This window comes from Ammospiza caudacuta, chromosome 1 (genome assembly GCF_027887145.1).
Source record: "Ammospiza caudacuta isolate bAmmCau1 chromosome 1, bAmmCau1.pri, whole genome shotgun sequence".
NCBI lineage: Eukaryota > Metazoa > Chordata > Aves > Passeriformes > Passerellidae > Ammospiza > Ammospiza caudacuta.
The window spans coordinates 156,412,491-156,434,639 of NC_080593.1; the positions used below are offsets into that span (position 1 = coordinate 156,412,491).

Here is a 22,149-nt window from a genome sequence, read left to right on the forward strand (position 1 = left end):
GTGGCAATCCCCATAAGGGGTGTGGTGATCCCCATGGTGGGTGTGGCAATCCCCATAAGGGGTGTGGTGATCCCCATGGTGGGTGTGACAATCCCCACGGTGGATGTGGTGATCCCCATGGTGGGTGTGGCAATCGCCATAATGTGTGTGGTGATCCCCACGGTGAGTGTGACATTCCCCACAGTGGATGTGGTGATCCCTAGGTGTGTGTGGTGATCCCCATGGTGGGTGTGGCAATCCCCATAAGGGGTGTGGTGATCCCCATGGTGGGTGTGGCAATCCCCATAAGGGGTGTGGTGCTCCCCATGGTGGGTGTGGCAATCGCCATAATGTGTGTGGTGATCCCCATGGTGGGTGTGGCAATCGCCATAATGTGTGTGGTGATCCCCACGGTGAGTGTGACAATCCCCACGTGGATGTGGTGATCCCTAGGTGTGTGTGGTGATCCCCATGGTGGGTGTGGCAATCCCCATAAGGGGTGTGGTGCTCCCCATGGTGGGTGTGGCAATCGCCATAATGTGTGTGGTGATCCCCATGGTGGGTGTGGCAATCGCCATAATGTGTGTGGTGATCCCCACGGTGAGTGTGACAATCCCCACGGTGGATGTGGTGATCCCTAGGTGTGTGTGGTGATCCCCATGGTGGGTGTGGCAATCCCCATAAGGGGTGTGGTGCTCCCCATGGTGGGTGTGGCAATCGCCATAATGTGTGTGGTGATCCCCATGGTGGGTGTGGCAATCGCCATAATGTGTGTGGTGATCCCCACGGTGAGTGTGACAATCCCCACGGTGGATGTGGTGATCCCTAGGTGTGTGTGGTGATCCCCATGGTGGGTGTGGCAATCGCCATAATGTGTGTGGTGATCCCCATGGTGGGTGTGGCAATCCCCATAATGTGTGTGGTGATCCCCACAGTGAGTGTGACAATCCCCATGGTGGATGTGGTGATCCCTAGGTGTGTGTGTGGTGATTCCCAGGGCTGGTGCCAGGAAGGGAGGAAGGAAATTGCTCTTTTTGCGAAGCTCATGGACAGCGTTTGATGTCAGAATGATGTCTTGCAGTGGCTGCCTAGAACAGAGGCAAGACAAGAGGCAGGAGCATAAAGTGGGTACTTAACAAAGGCCTTCAATAGATACACTCTGGGCTGGCCAAAGCCTCACAGAGGCTACACCCAAAGTGGGCAATGGTCACGAGTTTTTCAGACAGATAAAAGTTTTGTCTGTTTGCATATCAGGGGTTAATTCTTCAATTACCGCTTCAGGTAATGAGGTCATATTCCCTCAGTTTTCTCCCCCTGCCCTGATTCATTTTTGTTTATACTTTCTGGAGCCTGAGGCAGAGGGTGTTCTTTGTTCTCAGGCCTGGAAGGATTGCTTTGTCTGACCAAAACATGAAGTGATCTTACTAACACTTTACATGGAGTTCAGAGTTATACACTAATGCAGTACAAGATCTGAAAAATACAAAAGCTAAAAGCTTAAGGCACTACCAAACAGTGGGCAAAAGAAGCAGGAAAAGCAGGCAGATTCCATCAGAGTGCCAAACGGCTGTGTACCAAAGGTCCCAGACCAGTAATGTACAACTCCTGCAGTGTGCAGCCGCTGTCCTTGGTCCTACAAACAGCAGGAAGAAGGAAACCAGCCCCCACTGCCCAGCCAAGTCTCTGGTGTTGCCCAGAGCTGCAACATCTCTCCTGTCAATCCTACACCACAATTCCCAAATAATCCCCAGCAGGGGAGCTCACCCCCCAGGTGGGACTCCCAAGTGCCAAAATGACTTCATGGGAATGCCAGAGCCAGTCAGCCACATTCCTTTGTGTCTTAATAGCTGTCTGTTCATCTATAAATCCATCCCCACACCCCAGCATCTTTCCAACAAAAATTGGAAGAAATTCATTTGAGAAATGTAACCACCAGCAGAGAAAGTAGCCGGGGGGACTCAAGGATGACCCTTGGGGTTCTGGAACCAGGGCTACAGAGGCTCTGAAGCCAACTTCACCCCAACAGAGGAGTAAATCCTGGCTGCCTGTGAAGGAGTTCAGGCTGCCTCAGAGGTGATTGGCACAGAAGAACAACTGGCACCCCGATTACCAGTGCTGGGGTGGATGTTCAAAGGCAAGGTTCCTTCCACTCACCATGCCACCAGTGCCACATGGAGCAAATGGATTGCTCTCATCACTCAGCGCGCCCGTATAGGTAAACTGAATCGCCCTGGGATTTTGGAGGTAATTACAAACTGGCCCGAAGGTGAAAATTTTGGTGTCACAGGTGGAGAACAGGAACCACTGACATGGGCTGAAGAGGCTCCTCCATATAACCAACTGCCCCCAGAGGAAACACAGTATGCTGTTTTCACTGACGGTTCCTGTTGCATTGTAGGGATGAACTGGAAGTGGAAAGCAGCCGTATGGAGCCCCACACAGCAGGATAAGCTTCCAAAGGATGAGGTGGATAAAATCAACTTGCTGAACTCAAAGCTGTTCAGCTGGCCCTGGACATTGTTGAGAAAGAGAAGTGGCCAAAGCTCTACCTCTATACTGATTCACGGATGGCAGCCAATGCTCTGTGGGGATGGCTGGAGAGGTGGAAAGAGGCCAACTGGCAGCATAAGGGAAAACTGATCTGGGCTGCTGATGAGTGGAAAGACATTGCTACCAGGGTAGGGAGGCTACCTGTGAAGGTCCGCCATGTTGATGCCCATGTCCCCAAGAGTTGGGCTAATGAGGAACACTGAAACAACAAACAGGTAGATCAGGCAGCAAAGATAGGGGTGTCAAAGATAGACTTAGATTGGAAACATAAGGGAGAATTGTTTCTTGATGGGCCCATGATGCCTCAAGCCATCAGGGCAGGGATGCCACCTATAAGTGGGCACGAGACCGAGGGGTGGATTTAACCATGGACAGTATTTCTCAGGTTATCCATGACTCTGAGACGTGTGCTGCCATCAAGCAGGCCAAGCAAGTGAAGCCCCTGTGGTATGGTGGGCGGTGGTCTAAGTACAAGTATGGGGAGGCTGGCAGATTGACTCCATCACACTGCCCCAGACACGCCAGGGCAAGCACTATGTGCTGACCATGGTGGAAGCCACCACTGGATGGTTGGAAACCTACCCTGTGTCTCATGCTACTGCCTGGAACACCATCCTGGGCCTTGAAAAGCAAATCCTGTGGAGACATGGAACACCTGAGAGAACTGAGTCGGACAATGTGACCCGTTTCAAGAATGGCCTTATCAACACCTGGGCCAGGGAACATGGTATTGAATGGATATATTATATTCCCTATCATGCACCAGCTGCCAGGAAAGTTGAATGGTGCAATGGACTACTTAAGACTACCTTGAAGGCACTTTGAGGGGGAATTTTTAGAAATTGAAAAATGAACTTAGCAAAAGCCGCCTGGATGGTCAACACCCAAGGGTCCATCAATCAAGCTGGTCCTGCCCAGTCTGAACCCTTGCACACAGTGGATGGAAATAAAGTCCCTGTTGTACACATGAAAGGTATTTTAGGAAAGACTGTTTGGATTACTCCCACCTCAGGCAAAGACAAACCCATCTGTGGGATTGTATTTGCTCAAGGACCTGGTTACAATTGGTGGGTAATGCAGAAAGATGGAGAAACCCATTGTGTACCACAGGAAAACTTAGTGAGAACTGTGTGTAAGGTTTCTTTGTGATGCAGATGGAAACAGAATAGGGGTTGGAAATGTCCTGGATTGCCAAGCAAATTGTATTCCATTTGCCATCTATATGGCAGTTGTCTTCTGTTAAGTGGGCAGTTTTCCTTATCTCTTCCACAACTGCGGGGACATCTGCTGATAATAGGCTATTGAATGTCACTGCATGACTGATAAGCACTACAGCATCCCATTGTGAGATGCTCCACCCAGAGGGAGGAGCCAAGCATTCCTACCCAGATATAATCTGGAGATTCTGGAACACCAGCACTGCTTCTGCACAGGTTTTTCCCAGAGGAACAGCAGCTGCCTCTTCCACTGGTTCTTCAGAGAAAAAACTACACCCTTCTACAAGATCCCTGCTCCAAAAGAACCACACCTGACACTCCAGGAGGGCTGCAGCCACAATTCCAATCGGACTGCTACAACTCCCTGACCCATAGGGTGTCAGGTTGTGTTCTGACTGTCAGTGTTAGTTTAGTTTATTGCATTGTTTATTTTATTTTTTTTTATTTTCTTCCCTATTAAAGAACTGTTATTTCCTGCTCCCATATTTTTTGCCTGAGAGCCCTTTAATTTCAAATTTATAGCAATTCAGAGAAGGGAGGAGGAGATTTACAATTTCCATTTGAAGAGAGGCTCCTGCCTTCCTTAGCAGATACCTGTCTTTCCAAACCAAAAGAGTAGCTTAGGGAGTTATTCTAGCCAAGGGTTAATACACAGACTATTGTTCTATTTGTCCTTACTTTCTACTTCTCATATATTTTTCTGCTGACAAATCTTATTGCTACCGCTTAGCTCTAACCGCAGTTCTGCTGTCTCTGAGGCCTGCCTCTTGCAGCTTTCCCAAAACCCTCTGATTTTATGGATTCCCACACCCTCCCACTGCCATAACCAATAAATCAGTTTTAAATGTCTGCTGTAAAGGTGACATTTTTGGAGTCAAAGCCAGCTGCAATTCCGTAGGTTCCGTTGGCCCTTCACCGACACACATTTGGTCTGTGAGCCATGAAACACACACCCCAGCTGTGCAGGACCAGTCCTTGTGCCGTTCCCAACACTGGCTGACAGACTGAGGGCTCTGTGCTGCTCTAAAGGTGAACTGGGGAGAAATGGAACCCACAGAATAAAACTTGGCCCCCTTTTTGTCAGGGTGATGGTCGCGCTCAGTGAGCAGCTGGGAGTGGGACTGGGGGCACTGGGGGGATGTGGGACTGTGGGACTGTGGGATTGGGGTTCTGGGGGGTGAGAAATAAGAGAGAGAATAGAAAGTTTCAGTTCTCCTGAAGATACTGGATAGGGCTTAAAGATGAACTAGCAGAAGTCCACAGAAGGATGTAAAAATGTGGACACAGCAGGGCAAACATGGCTGGAACCTGTGAAGGAACAGAAAAGGGGAACTCCAGTGAGGGGCTTTTGACAAGTTCTGGACGACAGAAGGGGCAGTGCCTACCCAAAACGAAAGTTTGAAGTGAGGTTATCTGGCATATTGGGGCACTCAGTGAAAACAACACTGAGAAACCTCATATTTAGGACTCTCCAGTACCATAAAAGGATTTCCAGAAAGAGGCGGAGCCATGCAACTCTTTTCTAGGAAAAGTGAAGATTCTGTACTTGGTAAGGGAAACATTTTCATGAATATTTATAATTAGGATGGATAAATATCCCATGGCAAAGTCCCCTGTGACCTGCAGGACCAGGAGAGATCCACTGTGAGTCTGAGCTGATAGAAAAATTCTGACTTTCTGATAACTGCAGTTCCATCAGGGAGTTCACTCCAGCTGATTTCAGTATTGGGGCTGGAGGGACCCCTGGGGACTCTCGGGGGAGGCACGGGACTGAGGGATTGGGATTACAAACATGGGGGGACACTGGGGGAGTCACAGGTCTGGGATTGGGGTAATGGGGGGCTCTGGGGGAAAATGAGGGGGTACACGGGATGGTGGGGGTGGGATTGGGGTGATGGGGGGGGGCTAGGACACACTGTGGGGGCAGGGAGTGATGGCTGGATTTGGGTTGATGTCCTGGGGTGACACAAAAGAAATTTGGGACTGGGAGTAGGATTCGGGTCTGGAGATGGGCTGAGGGGGACATTGGGGGTCTCGGAGTGACCCCAGGATTTTGGTCGGGATCCTGCTGCGGCTGAGAGGACTTGTAGACATGGGATTAGGATTGGGCTTCTGGGGGGGCAGGAGGACACAGTACTGTGGGATTGGGATTGGGGTCCCTGGGGGGCTGGGCGACTTTGGGGATGCATTAGTAACCCCAGAATTTGGGATCAGGGACCCCAGACATGCCCAGGGGTCTGCTGGCCAGGAGTGCCTCCCTTCTCCCTGGGCTGACCCCACTTCCCTCCCCGGTCCCTCACTGATGAACCCTCTCTGTGTCTCCCCCATGTCCCCTCTGTGTCCCCCAGTGTCCCACACTGGTCCTGGTGGCCTCTCATCTCCATGGCTCCCCTGGCTCAGACCCTGGCACTGCTCGCAATGGCCATGGCCACCACGGCTGTTGATGTGATCCCTCTGGACATGGCCCCGGACTCCTTTGATGATCAGTACCAGGACTGTGGCACTAAAATGATGGCGGAATTGCCGGCTCTCAACAACTCCGAGTTCCAGCAGAATCCTCTTTTTACCCAGGCCTGGCTTAATGCCACAGCCAAGTGGCAGAGTCGGGGGTCCCCTGTGTCCTCTCTGTCATCTCCAGCCCAGGCCATCGCCCTCATGGCCTACACGATGGATGAGCTGTACAGAGAGTTCAACGCAGCCGTGCGTACAGCCGGGCGCTCCAGCCAGGAATACCGGGACAACTTCCACTTCAAAACGCTGCATTTCCTGCTGACCCAGGCCCTGGTGACACTGAGGCAGGCTCAGAATGGGCAGTGTCACAACGTGTACCGGGGGGTGCGCATGTACAGGTTCAAGGCAAAGCCTGGTGACATCGTCCGGTTTGGTCAATTCTCTTCGGCGTCAGAGAGTGAAAAAACTGCCAAGCGCTTTGGGAGTGCCACGGTGTTCGAGGTGTACACATGCCATGGTGCAGCAATCTGGAATTTCTCCAAGTATCCTAACGAGAAGGAGGTGCTGATCCCACCATATGAGACCTTCCAGGTCATCAATGTCAGCCAGGAAGGAGAAAGGGCTACGATCCAGCTCCGCTCCAATGGGACCTTCAGCAACTACACCTGCGAGTGGCTGCAAGGTGACACCACAGGTGACAACCTGGGGGGATGGGGACACCCACTGTGGCCATGGGGGCACCAACGGTGGACAGGGCACACCCATGACCGGGCACAGAGAGTGGGGACACTCACTCAGAGTTTGGGGACAGGGAGAGGCCATGCTGGGGACACCAAGTCTGGGGACGCCCATTCTGGGCACGGAGACAGGGAACAGAGATGGAGATCCCTGCTTGTGGGAGGGAAAAGGGAAAGGAACACCCATGCCAGGGGACATCAGGGAAAGGGAGAGACACATGGGCCTCCGACCCCGTTCCAACCCTGTTACTCCCCACCAAAGGCAGTGCTGTGGTGATGGGCCTTGTGTGCTGGACGTGGGTGGGTTGGGACCCCTCGTGGAACATCCTGAACCTCTGTCACCACCTGTCACCCACCATGGCACCTCCTGAATCCACCTGACCCCTGTCACCCCTAAGCCCACCATGACACCCCTGACCTCCATGGCCCCTGTACCCCTCCATGCCTCCCACAACACACTGTCACCTGTCAACTCATGGTCCCCATCCCTCCTCTAACCCTCCAATATGCATGTCCCCAACTCCCTCCCTCCCCACATGGTCCCCTCTGACCCCTCTCTCTGTCCCCCAGGTGGGAGCATCCCGAGCACCTCCTTCCACCTTGGAGGACTCCTCCTGGCCACCACAACCTTGGCAGTGGCTACAGGGATCCTCTGAGCCATGAGGCCACCAATGTCACTGAGGTCACTCTGGTCACTGTGGCCACCACGATCCCCTAAATCTCCAGGACCCTCAGATAAACAAGAGTTCCCAGGCTACCAAGACCACCACTGCCACTAAGGCCATCTTGACAGCTAATGCCACCATGAGGTCACTGCGGCCATCAGAGGTGCTCTGGACACCATGGTCTGTATAACCACCAAGGCCTCTGTGAACACCATGGTCACCAAGACTCCCTGAGCCACAAGGCTACCACAGCCACTCTGACCACTGTGCACATCAGGGCAATTGTGCAAAGCAATCCTATTAAAAATTTCTATCAAAACAATTTCATTGAATAATTCTGTCAAAGCCAGCAAATAGAGACAATTCCTAAACAGGGCTCAATGTCTTTCCCCACACCAACAACTACGAGAATGTCTCTTTCTGTCAGCCTCAAGGAGGATCCCTAGGAACCATTCTCTTCCCAAGGGAGGATCCTCTCAAGCGTTTAATTCCAAACAGAATAAGGGAGAGGAATCTCTGTCTCAGAGGGGGCCTCAATGATCCCAGGGTCAGCTGATGGACAGCCAGGCCAAGCTCTGATGCTTCATCCTCAGCTGACAATTCAAGGTTGGTGATTTGGGCTGGTTTTAGAATAATTCAGCACCAAAATCAGCAGAAGACCCCTCTCAGTGCAGCCTTGATGGCCACCAATGGGGCATTGTCCCTGGGGCACGTTCCAGGCAGAGCATCCTGCCAAATTCTGCAGTTCAGGGGGACCTTAAAGGCTGGAAATTGGGATGTTCAAGAGGGCAAGGGCTGGTCCTTTCCCTGGGGAGGGACAGTCCCCAGTGCCCGTCCTGGCTGGTTGGCCTGCTGGAGCATCTCTGGAGAAGGATCTGTGGTGCTGGTGGGTGACCAGTGGAGCTGGCTGTGTGGCCTCAGGCCAGGAGAGACCCAGGGGATTTTGGAAAGAGTGGGGTCAATATGCCAGGGTGGCTCCATCCTAAACAATTGCAGAGCCCCTGGGGCCGGGATGGGGCGGGGCGGGCGCTCAGCACCCCCAGCAGCTCGTGCTGCCGCCTGCTGTTGGCAGCCAGAACTGCAGCTGGGAGCAGCGCATGCGCAGTGGGTGCTGATTTCCCGCGCTCCCTGCTGCCCTCTTCTGGACAATTCCCAAACCACAGCTCCAGGAGATGAGCGGGTAAAGTGGGAAAATTCCCTGCTTTGAAAGAAAAAAGATTTTCCTGAGCGAAACATCAGGGGGTTTTTCCTTCAATAAATGGGTGGTGCGGCCTCTGGTCCCATGTCTCTATTTTATTTTTTATCCTTCTTCAATCTGTTTGTTTTTCTTTTTTTCCTCCCAATGCTTCTTCTGAAGTATTTCCTCAAATCAGGAACTTTGGAACTGGCCCCAGACTGATTGTTCATCCTTTTAAAATTGCACTCAACAGCCCCGCCAGCTCCCTCAGCCCTTCCTGGTGCTCCAAATCCTTCCACAGCTCCATCACTCCTCTGGATGCTCTCCAGCCCCTCCAGGTCCTTTCTGAGGGGCTGCAGTGAAAAAGGGAAACATTTCCCTCTTCAGGAAAAAGGGAGAAATATTTCTCCATCACCTGTTTGAAGACCAAGCCTTGAAAAATAAAGCTTTCAGTGGTCTCTAAAGAAAACTCCAGGAACTGCTTTATTTTAGGAAATGAGGCACTCTGCAGGAAAGGCGTTAAAAGAGCTGTATGGGATACATCATTGTCCAGGTTTAGAGCAAATTTGGGGAAGAATCCCCCAAAGGAGCTCTGGTGGGAAAAGCAGATCCAATCGGCCCCTCCGCCCAACTGCTTTGGGAGGGAAAAATAATACCTCCTTGGAGAAAGGTGGAAAAAACCTGTTTATTAAAGAATAAAACCAAATCAATATGAAACAATGAGACCCCTTGCCACTCTAAAAGAGATAACAAACTGAGAAAACCCTGGGTTCAAGAAGCTGCTTTCTCAGTCTCTGATCCCAGTCAGTTCAGTCCCTCTGGTGCTGGAATGGCCCGGCCCAGAGGGCCACAGCTGCAGTTGCCGGTGCTCTCCTGGGTGTTCAGTCCAGAGCAGTTTCAAGAGGTCCAAAGAAAAAAGGGAAAAAAACAGTCCAGAGAACTTCTTTGTCTCAGCTAGCTAAAAACTAACTAAAAAGCAAAAGAAGAGCTCTCTGTCCTGCTGTCTGTCCGCAGACAACACAGTCAGGAGCAGGAATGTGGAGGAGTGAGTGCAGTGTCTGAAAACAAACTGCGCGCTTCTTCTCTCCCCCCCTTCACTCTCTGGAACACTCTTAAAGGTACAAAACTTATTATTCAACATAAACAGAATAAGACGATTGGGGATAAAAGCATCATATAGTCAACCCAGGACAATCAGGTGAGCCAGCAACAAATTTTGGTAAAGTTTTGATACACCAGGCAAGCAAGGATCAGGGTTTTATTCATTTCTTGTACAGCAAGTTAGCAAGCAGCAATTTATTGCTACACCAGGCAAGGCAGCCAAGGAGCACTAGGAGGTGGCCGTGACATTGCCACTCCCCAACCCCTCTGTCCGGAAGTGCCCAAGTGGCCCCAGGTGCTGCCCAATCTCTGCTGTCCATGCTGTCCTGGAAGCTCCAGCCCCCTCGTGCTGGTCATGCTGGCCTGGCATCATTCCCTCACAGGGCACTGCTTGGAGGGGCTTTTCCAGGATGGACACCATGGTACAGTGACCATGGTGGCCACAGTGGCTGTGGTGGCCACGGTGACCTCGGCTGTCTTGATAGCCATGGTGTCAATGGTGGTCTCAGAAGTTGCAGTGAACACAGTAGTCACTATGGGCGTGGTGACATCATGGGTCACTGTGGGCACAATGGCCATGCTGACGATGGTGGTTCCAATGCCCAGAGTGGCCAGAGTGGTCGTAGAGACCAAAGTGGCCACAGAGGCCGTAGTGGCAATAACGGCCACAGTGGTCACTGTGTACAAAGGGGCCACAGTGGTCATAATGGCCTCGGTAGCCTTGATGGCCCCATTTATCTGGGGTTCCTGATGGCCTTCGTCCTGGTGGTCTCCCACAGTGGCATCCCAGACCACAGTGACCATGGTGGCCCAGCGGCTTAGAGAGTTAGAATGGCCACTGCCATTGCCACGGTAGCCAGGAGAACCCCCCCAAGATGGGGGGAGTTCCTGGGGAGGCTCCCACCTGTGGGGACAAAGAGAGGGGTCAGGGGGATACTGGAGTTGGAGGATCAGGGAGGCATCAGGATGGCCATGGCGGGAGGGACAGAGGTGGTGGGGGGCCCTGAGGATGTGGGGTCAGAGAGGGCCATAACAAGGCCCATTTTGCCACTACCCAGCCATGTACCATGTACCTTGTCCCCCCAACCCCAGCATGGGATGTCCCTGTCCCCCTCACCTGGCACTGGATGTCCCCAGTCCCTGTGCCCCAGCAATGACCTTGTCCCCAGCTCTGGGTGTCCTGCCTCCCAGCCACAGTGGGTGTCCCTGTCCCCTCTGGGCCATGGCTGTCCCCATCACCGTGTGTCCTTTTCCCCAACCCTCACTGACTATCCCAATCCCTCCAGGTTGTTCCCAATATGTCACCTCGCAGCCACTCGCAGTTGTAGTTGCTGGAGGTCCCAGTGGAGCGAAGCACAATGTTCAACATGCTTCCTTCTGTGTTGACATCAGTGACCTCAAAGGTCTCGAAGGGTGGACTCGGCAGCATCTTCTCATGTTGTCTGATGGAGAATTTCCGGATGACAGAAATTTGGGGATTGAAAAATCTGTGTCATAAATAGACTTGCAATAAGGTTGCACGAGATGTTCCACCACAAAGCATCCTGTTGTTAATTTCGGAGAAAGGAATTTCAGCCCCAGAGGTGAGGCCTGGATAGAGTTGTGAAGATTGAGAATTGTCTGCTTATCTAAATGCACACAATAAAGAGGGAGACTGGGTGGGTGGGTGGGTGGGTGGGTGAGAGGTAACTCCCAATAACCAGGTCAGGCTCTCCTCAACTGATGCTGCAATTTGTAATGGAGAAAAGCACCAGCAAAGCTCTGGGGAATTGATGTGATGGGAACTGGTCTGTGGCCTCAGATCCTCAGCGACCTTAGGACAAAACTGTCAGGTCTGTTACAGAGCAATGCTCAATGTGTTTTCAAAAGAACACTTGGAATTCAAAACCATCACCTCCAGGAATCACTGAAAGTGGAAACACTCCCAATGATAACTGGAAAATGTATTTTCTGAGCTACCACGCCAACATGGGCTCAGGTATCTCCTGGTGTTGGTGGATCCCCTCTTGGAGGTCCAGAACTACTCCTGCCACACCAACAAGGCCAGGGAAGTCACCCTGACACTCCTCCAAGAGATCATCCCCAGGCTCAAGGTGCCTACAGGGATGTCATCTGATAGGGGACCCCAATCGGTATCTGAGATAAGGCGTCAACTCAGTGAGCAGTGGGAAGCAGGACTGGGTGGAACTGAGGGGACATGGGACCTTGGGATTGGGTTCCTGGGGGGTGAGCAATAAGAGAGAGAACAGAGAGTTTCAGATCCCTTAATGGTGCTGGATAGCACTTAAAGAAGAACTAGCAGAAAACCAATAAAAGGATGTAAATGTGTGTACACAGAAGAACAAAGGGGCTGGAACGTGTGGAGAAAGAGATAAAGGGAACTCCAGTGAGGGGTGTTTGGCAAATTTTGTAACACAGAACAAGCAGTGTCTGTCAAAAGTGAAAGCTCAAGCTGAGGTCATCTGGCATACTGAGGCATGCACTGAAAACCGCACTGAGAAAACTCATTTTTAGGACTCCCCAGTACCATAAAAGGATTTTCAGACAGAGGTGCAGCCATGCAAATTATTGCTAGGAAAGGTGAAGTTGCTGTACTAGGTGAGGGACACATTTTAATGAATATTTATAATTAGGATGGATAAATACCCCTTGGCAAAGTCCCCCCTGAAGTGCAGGATCAGGAGAGATCTGTTGTGAGTCCAAGCTGATAAAGAATTCTGGCTTTCTGATACCTCCAGTTCCATCAGGGAGTTCACTCCGGCTGATTTTGGTATCGGGGCTGGGGGGACTCCAGGGGTACTTTTGGGGGGAAGATGGGACTGAGGGATTGGGATTGCGGACATGGGCAGGCCCTGGGGAGTCACAGGTCTGGGATTGGGGTAATGGGGGGCTCTGGGGGTAATGAGGTGGGACACGGGATGGTGGGAGAGGGATTGGGGTCTTGGTGGGGGGGGCTGGGAGACTCTTTGGGGGCAGGGGGTGATGCCTGGATTTGGTGGAGGTCCTGGGGTGACACGAAAGAAATTGGTGACTGGGTATGGGATTGGGGCCTGGGAATGGGCTGAGGGGGACACTGGGGGCTCACAGGGTGACCCCACCCCAGGATTTGGATCGGGACCCTGTTGGGGATGAGGGACTTGTAGTCATGGGATTAGGATTGGGCTTCTGGGGGCCTTGGTATTGTGGGATTGGGATCCCTGGGGCTGGGGCACATTGGGGAGGCATAAGTAACCCCGGGATTTGGGATCAAGGACCCCAGACATGCCCTGGGGTCTGCTGGCCAGGAATGCCTCTCCTTCCCCTGGGCTGCCCCCACTCCCCTGCCCAGTCCCTCCCTGAGGAACCCTCCCTGTGTCTCCTCTGTGTCCTCTCTGTGTCCCTCAGTGTCCACACTGGTCCCTGTGTCCTCTCCTCTCAATGGCCCCTCTGACACAGACCCTGGCACTGCTGGCAATGGCCATGGCTACTGTGGCCGATGAGATGAAGCCCCTGGACATGGCCCTGAACTCCTTCGATGACCAGTACCGGGGCTGTGGCCCTGACATGATCGCTGCATTGCCGGCCCTCAACCGCTCCGAGTTTGAGCAGAACAAGAAGTTTGCCGAGGTCTGGGTAAAGGCTACAGCTGAGTGGCAGAGGCAGGGACCCCCTGAGTCCCCTCTGTCCCCAGACCAGATCATCGCCACCATGGCCTTCACAATGGATGGCCTCCACAGCATGTTCAATGATGCCGTGCGCGTGGCCGGGCGTTCCCAGCAGGAATACCGGGACAACTTCCACTTCAAAACGCTGCATTTCCTGCTGACCCAGGCCCTGGCAACAACGAGGGTCGGTCTTCAAGGGCAGTGTTATGACATGGTCCAGCACCTGTGTGGGATCTGGTTCAAGGCACATTATGGTGCTATAGTCCGATTTGGTCACTTCATGCCAATATGGATGAGAGATGAGCCTGCACAGTGCTCTGGGAAGGAGACGGAGTTCCAGGTGCACACATGCGAGGGCGCGAGTGTCGGCATAAAAATCGGAGATTCCCCAATTCAGTTCATTCTGATCCCACCATTTGAGACCTTTGAGGTCATCAAAGTCACCCATATAGGGGACAAGGCAAAAATCCAGCTCCGCTCCACTGGGACCTACAGCAAATACAACTGCGAGTGGCTGCAAGGTGATGGCACAGGGGGCAGCCTGGGGTGATGGGGACACTCACTGTGGCCATGGGGACACCCATGATAAGGCACAGGGCACCAGGAAATTCACTGGGGATCGTGCAGGGACACCCACTGTGTGGGGGAAGACAAGGACGCCCCGTGCTGGAGACCCCAAATCTGGGGACACCCATTGTAGGGACAGGAATGCCCATGACAGGGCACAGGGATGGGGATCCCCACTTCTGGGAGGGAAAATGGACAGGGACACCCGTGTCATGGGACAACAGGGACAGGGAAAGAGATGGGGACCCTCTGTACCTACCCTGTCCTGCGCTGCCAAAGGCCATGCTGTGGGGATGGGCCCTGTGTGCTGGATATGGGTGGGTCATGGACACTCCCTGGCACTCCCAGAACCCCTGCCCCCCCCTCAAGGCACCTCTGACTCCTTCTGACCCCTGTCACTCCTAAGACCACTATGACCCCCAACCTCCCTGGCCTTTGTACCCCCCATGCCCCCCCAACACCCTGTCACCTGTCAACTCATGGCCTCCATCTCTTCTGTAACACCGAAGCCTCCATTATTGCCATCCCTGACCCCATTCACTCGCCTTATGGTCCCCCTGATGCTCATCTTTTTCCCTCAGGTGGGAGTGTCCCCAGTGCCCCCTTCCATGGTGGAGGACTCCTCCTGGCCACCACAGCCCTGACACTGGCCACTGGAATCCTCTGAGCCACGAGGCCACTGAGGTAACTGTGGTGACTGTGGCAACCAAGGTCACTGTTGTCACTGTAGCCACCACGATCACCAAGAACCACCAGGACCCCCAGAGAAAAAAGACTATCAGGGCTACCAAGGCCACCACTGCCACTATGGCCACTATGGCAGCTATTGCCACCATGAGGTAACTGGGGCCACCACTGTCACTGTTGCCACTGCAGCCACCACAGCCTCTCTGGCCACTATGGTCACAATCACCACTAAGGCCACTTTGGCCACCATGATCACCAAGACTCCTTGAGCCATGAGGATACCACAGACACTGTGACCACTGTGGCCACCAAAGCCATTGTGCAAACAGTTCTATAAAATAATTCAGTCAAAATGATTCCATTAAATAAATCTGTAACAGCCAGCCAAAAGTGACAATTCTTAAGCAAGGCTCAATGTCAATCCCCACACCAACACTTATGGGAACGTCTCTTTCTCCCAGCCTCGAGGAGGATCCTTGAGGAGCATCCCCTTCCCAAGAGAAGAACCTCCCACACATTTCATTCCAAGTGGGAATAGGGGAGAGGAATCGCTGTCTCAGAGAGGACTGGACATTCCCAGGGTCAGCTGATGGATGGCCAGGCCCAGCTCTGGTTATTTAGCCTCAGTTGTCAATTCAGAGTTGGTTTTAGCCCAATTCAGCACCAAAATCAGCATGAGATCTCTCTCAGTGCAGCCTTGATGGCCACAAATGGGCATTGTTCTTTGGGCACATTTCAGGCAAAGTATCCTGACATATCCTGCACTTCAGGGGGACCCTAATGGCTAGAAATTGTGAGATTCAAGAGAGCCAGGGCAGGTTGGGTCACTGGGGAGGAACAGTCCCCAGTGCCATCCCTGGCTGGGGGCACCTGTTGGAGCAGCTCTGGAGAAGGACCTGGGAGTGCTGGTGGGTGACCAGTGGAGCTGGCTCTGTGGTCTGGGACCAGGAGGGATCCAGGGGGCATTGAGAGAGCAGAGCCAGGAAGTCAGGGAGTATTCGGGACCCTCTGCCCTTCCCGGGGAGGCACATCAGGAGTGCTGTGTCCAGCTCTGCCCAGTGCCGTGTCCTGTTCTGGGCTGCTCTGGACTCAATCCTGTGCTCAGGGATGACGCTGCCTGAGCTGGGAAGTTGGGCCAGGTGCCCACTCTGGGTCCTTCCAGCTTCACCCATTCTGGGATTTGGGGGTTCTGGCAGTTGTGGTTCAGGAATTGTCCACGGGAGAGCAGCAGCGAGCGCGGGAAATCAGCAGCACTGCGCATGCGCCGCCCCCAGCTGCAGTTCCGTGTGCCAACAGCAGGCGGCAGCACGAGCTGCTGGCGCTGCTGAGCGCCTGCCCGGCCCCATCCTGGCCCCGGGTGCTCTGCAATAGTTTGGGATGGAGCGACCTTACAGCCCGTCCGGTGCCATGGGCAGGGACTTCTTCCCCTGGGCTGGGCTGTTCTTGGCACTGCCCAACCTGGCCTTGAACTGTTCCAGGAGTGGGGCAGCCACAGCTTTGTTTTAGATGGCTAATATGGTGATTGACTCTGAAAATTAAGGGATGAATATTGTGTTTATGTTAAGGGAAATTTTGTTGATGTATGGTTATGTTATTTAGTTTGTTGTTTTGACACTCTGTGTTCTCCACATTGCCCCCTTTCCCCCACCTGTATTGTTGTACAGGACAGCTGTGGTTGTCAGGATTGTCAGGGACATGTATCTGTGCCCCTTGCATGGGGTGGTTGGGAATGGGGAAAGCCTGTTGCTGCGGGGAGGCGTGGCATGGCAACATCTCACCTCCTACCACGCTGCAGGAAGGTCTCCTCCAATGGACAGCATGGAACAGTTAACTGGCGGGCGGTGAGAGGGGCCAGGGATTAAGAAGGAAAATGTTTGAATATGTGTGACTGCTTATGAATATGTATTTGGCTGATGCAACACCAGGGATATAAAGGACAGAGCTGCCATTTTGTGGATGAGACTCTGACTGCAGCTGAGCATATCGCTTAGGATTCAAGTGGAACATTTGTGCTATCTACCTTTTGAGTAGAAAAATTCACCTTGCCAGAGATTTACTTGCAGAAAGGAGACAGAAGTGCCCTGTAATTTTATTTGTGATCAAAGGAAGAGGCCATGGGGAATTTCCCCATGGGGTGTCTCAAATTGCTGGAACATGCAGCCTCCTTTTTACCCCAATTTCCCACCCTTATCTCCCACTTCCTTTCCCCATTGGCTGAGGTAGTTGGAAGGTGCAGACCTCTCAATCCACCTACTGAACGTCTCCCGTGCTATGCACCCCACCCTTCTGTAACACTAACCCATGACCATTAAAATGAGCTTTAACTTCACCCTGGGCAGGGTAATTAATATTCATAAGCCTGTAAAAGCTTTGTTCTTCTTCTCATGGTTCAGGAATTTTGCAGGACCTTGTCTGTGCAGCAGTCCATGTCAATGAAGAATATTTTCTTAAACTGACAGTTTCTCCGGTAACTTCCCTATCTGCAAGTCCCAGGCTCTATCTACCACCAGATTCACACAATCTATTTGTGAAGAAACATTCCTCTTTTTCCTTTCTAGGTTGAATTAATTGGGATGAGGAAATAGAGTTTGGTTTGGTTTAAGTGCAGAATATGTGGGAATTCACAGGATTCGGGCAAGAATGAAAATAAATGAATTTTCAAAGAAGTAAAGGGCACTTAATGAGATGTTGGGGGGTGGGGAGTAGGTAGGATTTTCTTTTTCTCTTTTTTTCCTCTTTTTTCCTTTTTTTCCACCCAGGGAAAATGGTAGTGGTGGCCTTGATAGCCTTAGTTGCCTCTTTTCTCTGGGGGTCATGGTGGCTTTGGTGATTGTGGAGACCATGGTGACTTTTGTTGCATCGTGGCTCAGACAATCCTGGTGGCCACTGACAGGGCTGTAGTGGCCAGGAGGAGCCCTCTGAGGTGAGAGGGGGCCCTGGGGATGCTCCCACCTGGAGGGAAAAAGAGGAGGATGAGTGATCCATGGAGTTCAACAGGTTGAGGCGGGTCATAGAGGGGTCAGGAATTTCAGGGGTACAAGGAGGGGAGTGAGGGGAGTTCAGGTGGGATGGAATACCATGGGGGTGGGGATCAGGGTAGTCAGGAGGGCCATGGGGGCTGTCTGGGGTTCAGAGGGGGCCATAACACGGGGTGAGTAAAGATGGGGGTCATGGGCAGTGGGAAGGTTGTTGGTGACCAGTGGCTGGTGTGCAGCAGGGAGGTTTGTGGTCAAGGGGCCATGGGGGCTTTAGGGATGATGGGGTGTCAGAGGGGCAGTGGGGTAATACAGGGAGCAAGGGGTTTCAGGGGGACCATGATGGCCTTTGGGGCTGACAGGTGTTGGGGGAGATAGGGGGTGCCATGAGGGGTGTCAGGGTGGGTGGGAGAGGTTCAGGGGAGGTCAGGATGGTCCTGGCCCACCAACGACCAGCTCACAGGGCTGGTCCCCAGAGAGCTGGTCTGCAGAGGGGAGGGACAGAGACAGCAGAGGAGGGTTCCTATCTCTGTCCATTTCTCTGTCCCTGTATCTGACATTCCCTGGAAGGGGTGTCCGTGTCCCCTCCCTGCACCCTGCAATGTGTGTCTCTGTCCCTGTCCCCCATCACCTGTGGGGGTCATTGTCCCCTGTGCCTTTCTCATGGGTGTCCCCATACCCGCAGTGGGTATCCCTGTCTTCCAGGTCTTCCCCATGATGTCACGTCGCAGCCACTCACAGCTGTATCTGCTGAAGGTCCCACTGGAGCGGAGCTGGATCAATGCCCTGTCTCCTTCCTGGGTGACACTGGTGACCTCAAAGGTCTCAAAGGGTGGGATCAGCACCTCCTCCTCACTAGGAGTGGAGGAAAATTTTTGGATATCCACTCCGTAACATGACTGCACCTGGAACATCGTGTCAGTCCCAAATTGCTGAGCAATCTGTTTATGCAGCGATGTTGACGTGAATCAACCAAACCGGATGGTGTCACCACACCGTGCTTCAAACCGGACACCACGCACCCCCCGAAACACATGGTGACATCGTGGTCCCTGACTGTCCCTCAGTGTCACCAGGGCCTGGGTCAGCAGGAAATGCAGTGTTTTGAAGTGGAAGTTGTCCCGGTATTCCTGCCGAGAGCGCCCAGCCACATGCACGGCAGCATTGAACTCCTTGTGCACGTCCTTCATTGTGTAGGTCATGAGGGCAATGGCCTGGGCTTGGGACAGAGGCGTCACAGGTGGCCCCCGCCTCCACCACTCGGCTGCAGCCTTCACCCAGGTCTGGGCAAACAGAGGATTCTGCTGGAACTCAAAGTGGTTGAGGGCTGGTAACAACTCAGTCATGGTGTGTCGGCAGCCCTGGGTACTGGTCATCAAAGGAGTTCCAGGCCATGTCCAGGGGGACAACTGAGAAGCCTGTGTTGGCCATGGTCATTGCCAGCAGTGCCAGGGTCCTAACCAGGGAGTCCAGAGAAGGGAGAGGCCACCAGGACTATTGTGAAACACTGGGGGACACTGGGAAACTGAGGGGGCACTGTGGGACACGGGGAACACTGAGGAACATGGCAGGACACCGATGGGACGCTGAGGGGACGCTGAGAGGATGCTGAGGGGACGTGGGGGGACCATGGGACACAGAGAAGATCTTTCCATCAGGGGCTGGGGAAGGAGGATGGAGTCAGCCCGAGGACAGGGAGGGCAGCCTTGAGGGCCAAGAGACGTTTATACACATCCTGAGAGCCTGATCCCAAATCGTGGGGTAACTCCTGGGTGACCCAGTGTCCTCCAGTCTCCCCAGGGGTCCAAATCCCACACCCGCATTCTTGATGTAATGTCCCCAATGTCTTTTCACACTCTCCAGAACTCCAACCCAAATCTGGGGTCACCCCCTGACATTCCCAGTATCACTCTTGCCCCAACTTCTTGCCCCAATCCCACTCCCAGTCTGGTGTTCCCTTTGGAGTTGTCGGAAATGATAGACCCCAGGACCGCAACCCAAATGCAGGGATGACCCCCTGCCCCCTGCAGTGTCCCCCTGCTCTCTCATGGAGATGAGCGCGTAAAGAGGGAAAATCCCTGATTTGAAAAAAAAGAAGTGTTTCCTCAGCGAAACATCAGGGTTTTTCATCAAAAAATAGGGGGTGCAACCTCTGTCCCCTTTTCTCCATTTTATTTTTCTTCCTTTCTCATTCTGTTTGTTTTTCTTTCTTTCCTCCCAGTGCTTCTTCTGTTGCATTGCCTCAAATCAGGAAATTTGGAACAGGCCCCATACTGACCATTCATCCTTTTAAAATTGCACTGAGCAGCCCCCACCAGGTCCCTCAGCCTTTCCTGCTGCTCCAGACCCTTCCACACCTCCATCCCTTCCCTGGACATGCTCCAGTCCCTCCTGGTCATTTCTAAGGGTCTGCAGTGAATGCGGAAAAATGGAGGAACATTTCTCCAGCACCTCTTTGTAGATCGAAGTCTGAAAAGTAAAACTTTGATTTGCCTCTGACAAAAATTCCCGGAAAAGCTTTACTTTAGGAAATGTGGTGATCTGCAGGAGAGGAATTAAAAGAGCTGGACGTGACCCCCGAACATGTCCTGGAATCTGATCCCAAATCCTGGAGTCACTCCTGGATGCCCCAATGTCCCCCAAACACCCCAACTCCCAATCCCACCCCCACAGTCCTATAACCCCCTCAATGTGTTTTGTCAGCCCGCCTGCAGGACCCTTACTCAAATCCAGGGGTCACTTCCTGACCCCCTGCAGTAGCCCCAGTGACCCCCAGAATCTCAATTCCACTCCCACCGTTCTGTGTCCCTGCCTCCCGGTGTTTCCCAGTGTCTCCATTACCCCAATCCCTTGTACCCCTCCCAGTGGCCCCATGTCCCCCAGGACCCTGACTCAAGGTTTGGGGTCCCCAATGGGTCCCACTTGTCCCTGTCCCCTCCCCCCCCTTACCCGAACCCCACTCTCAGTCCCATGACCTCCCTGGGGACCCCTGGACCCTGATCCAGTCCCGTGTGCCCCCCAAGTGTCCCCCAGTACCCCACTGCCACTCCCATGGTCCTGTGTCTCTCATCGCTGGTCCCGGCTCACCCCAGGACCCCAGTCCCTGTCCTGTGACACCCCCAGTGCCCCCCCAGACCCCAATCCTTCAGTCCCATGTTCCCCCCCAAGGGTCCCCAGTCCCTGATACCGAAATTGGCCGGAGTGAACTCCATGATGGAAGTGGAGGTATCAGAAAGCCAGAATTCTTGATCAACTCAGACTCACAGCAGATCTCTCCTGGTCCTGCACATCAGGGGGGACTTTTCCATTGGGTATTTATGCATCATAATTATAAATATGCATGAAATGGTGTACTTCATCTAATACAGAAACCAGCACGTTTCCCATAAATAATCTGCATGGCTCTGCCTCTTTTAGGAAATAATTTTTTTTGTGCTGGAGAGTCCAAAAAAGATTTATCTCAGAGTGGTTTTCACTGTGTGTCCCAATATCTCAGATGACCTTGCCTAAAAATTTCACTTTGGGAAGGCACTGCTCCTTCTGTGTTAGAGAACTTGCCAAAAACCCTTTACAGCAGTTTCCTTTATCTGTTTCTCCACAGATTACAACCACCTTTGCCCTGCTATGTCCACACTTTTGCATCCTTTTATTGTTTTATGCCCATTCATCTTTAAACTGTGCCCAGCAACATTAAGGCATCTAAAACTTTCTATTCTCTCTCTCATTGCTCACCCTCCAGGACCCCAATCCCACCATCCCATGTCCCCCCAGTTGCCCCCAGTCCCACTCCCCACTGCTCACTGAGTTGCACTCACACCTCAGATACCACTTGGGGTCCCCTATCAGATGCCATCTGTGGAGGATCAGCAATGGGACATCGCGCCATGATCAATATGATAAAGAAAAGTCAAATTTATTACAAGAACAAAATGTATTTGGTCTTTGTTCTGTTGTTCACTTACCTCAAGCTAATACATGATTGGTTCAGCCTATCTGTGCACGTCTCAAGCCTTCAGCTGATTGGTTAGTCTTCTCTCTTCACGCGTATCATTGTGGTTTATTGTTTTGCCTTCATGCACTCCGCTGTGGTTTTTTTGCTCCGTCTTCTTAACGCGCCTCACATCCTGGACTTGTTTTTCTCCTGAGTAGGCTCTTCCTGTTTTTGAGCTATCGGGGACACTGTGAAGTTCTACTAAGACCCCTTAAACACTGGCTTGGGCACAGTGTCCATTTTCCCACAAAAATCTGTAAACAGACATCCCCGTAGGCACCTTGAGCCTGGGCATGACCTCTTGGGGCAGTGCCTGGGTGACTGAGCTGAGCTGAGCTGAGCTGCCCAAAGAAGTGGCCGTACTACAATCCAGGGCACACAGCTTGGGGATTGACAAATCCCTGTGGG

At 52.6% G+C, this 22,149-nt stretch overlaps 2 protein-coding genes and 1 pseudogene across 2 annotated transcripts; 2 read left to right on the top strand and 1 right to left on the bottom strand.

Moving 5' to 3' along the window:
- Positions 1-6,128: 6,128 nt before the first annotated feature.
- Positions 6,129-7,732, top strand: LOC131565836 (erythroblast NAD(P)(+)--arginine ADP-ribosyltransferase-like). The gene is made up of 2 exons (XM_058816904.1): positions 6,129-6,891; positions 7,505-7,732. Exons 1-2 carry the CDS (start codon positions 6,129-6,131, stop codon positions 7,588-7,590), a joined length of 849 nt encoding a protein of 282 aa, XP_058672887.1. The 3' UTR covers positions 7,591-7,732.
- Positions 7,733-13,294: 5,562 nt separating this feature from the next.
- LOC131563227 (erythroblast NAD(P)(+)--arginine ADP-ribosyltransferase-like) lies at positions 13,295-17,546 on the top strand. Its single transcript, XM_058813206.1, has 4 exons — positions 13,295-14,067; positions 14,670-14,927; positions 16,072-16,132; positions 17,535-17,546. Exons 1-4 carry the CDS (start codon positions 13,295-13,297, stop codon positions 17,544-17,546), a joined length of 1,104 nt encoding a protein of 367 aa, XP_058669189.1.
- Positions 17,547-17,641: 95 nt separating this feature from the next.
- LOC131563307 (erythroblast NAD(P)(+)--arginine ADP-ribosyltransferase-like) lies at positions 17,642-19,573 on the bottom strand (annotated as a pseudogene).
- Positions 19,574-22,149: the final 2,576 nt, after the last annotated feature.

What these genes read in the sequence shown, in the direction of transcription:
- LOC131563227 (XM_058813206.1), top strand. Translation starts at nt 13,295, where the DNA reads ATGGCCCCTCTGACACAGACCCTGGCACTGCTGGCAATGGCCATGGCT. An exon ending in GGCACAGGGGGCAGCCTGGG is followed by an intron (nt 14,068 to 14,669) that starts GTGATGGGGACA and finishes TTTTTCCCTCAG; the next exon opens with GTGGGAGTGTCCCCAGTGCC. An exon ending in GCAGCTATTGCCACCATGAG is followed by an intron (nt 14,928 to 16,071) that starts GTAACTGGGGCC and finishes GTGTGCCAACAG; the next exon opens with CAGGCGGCAGCACGAGCTGC.
- LOC131565836 (XM_058816904.1), top strand. Translation starts at nt 6,129, where the DNA reads ATGGCTCCCCTGGCTCAGACCCTGGCACTGCTCGCAATGGCCATGGCC. An exon ending in GCTGCAAGGTGACACCACAG is followed by an intron (nt 6,892 to 7,504) that starts GTGACAACCTGG and finishes TCTGTCCCCCAG; the next exon opens with GTGGGAGCATCCCGAGCACC.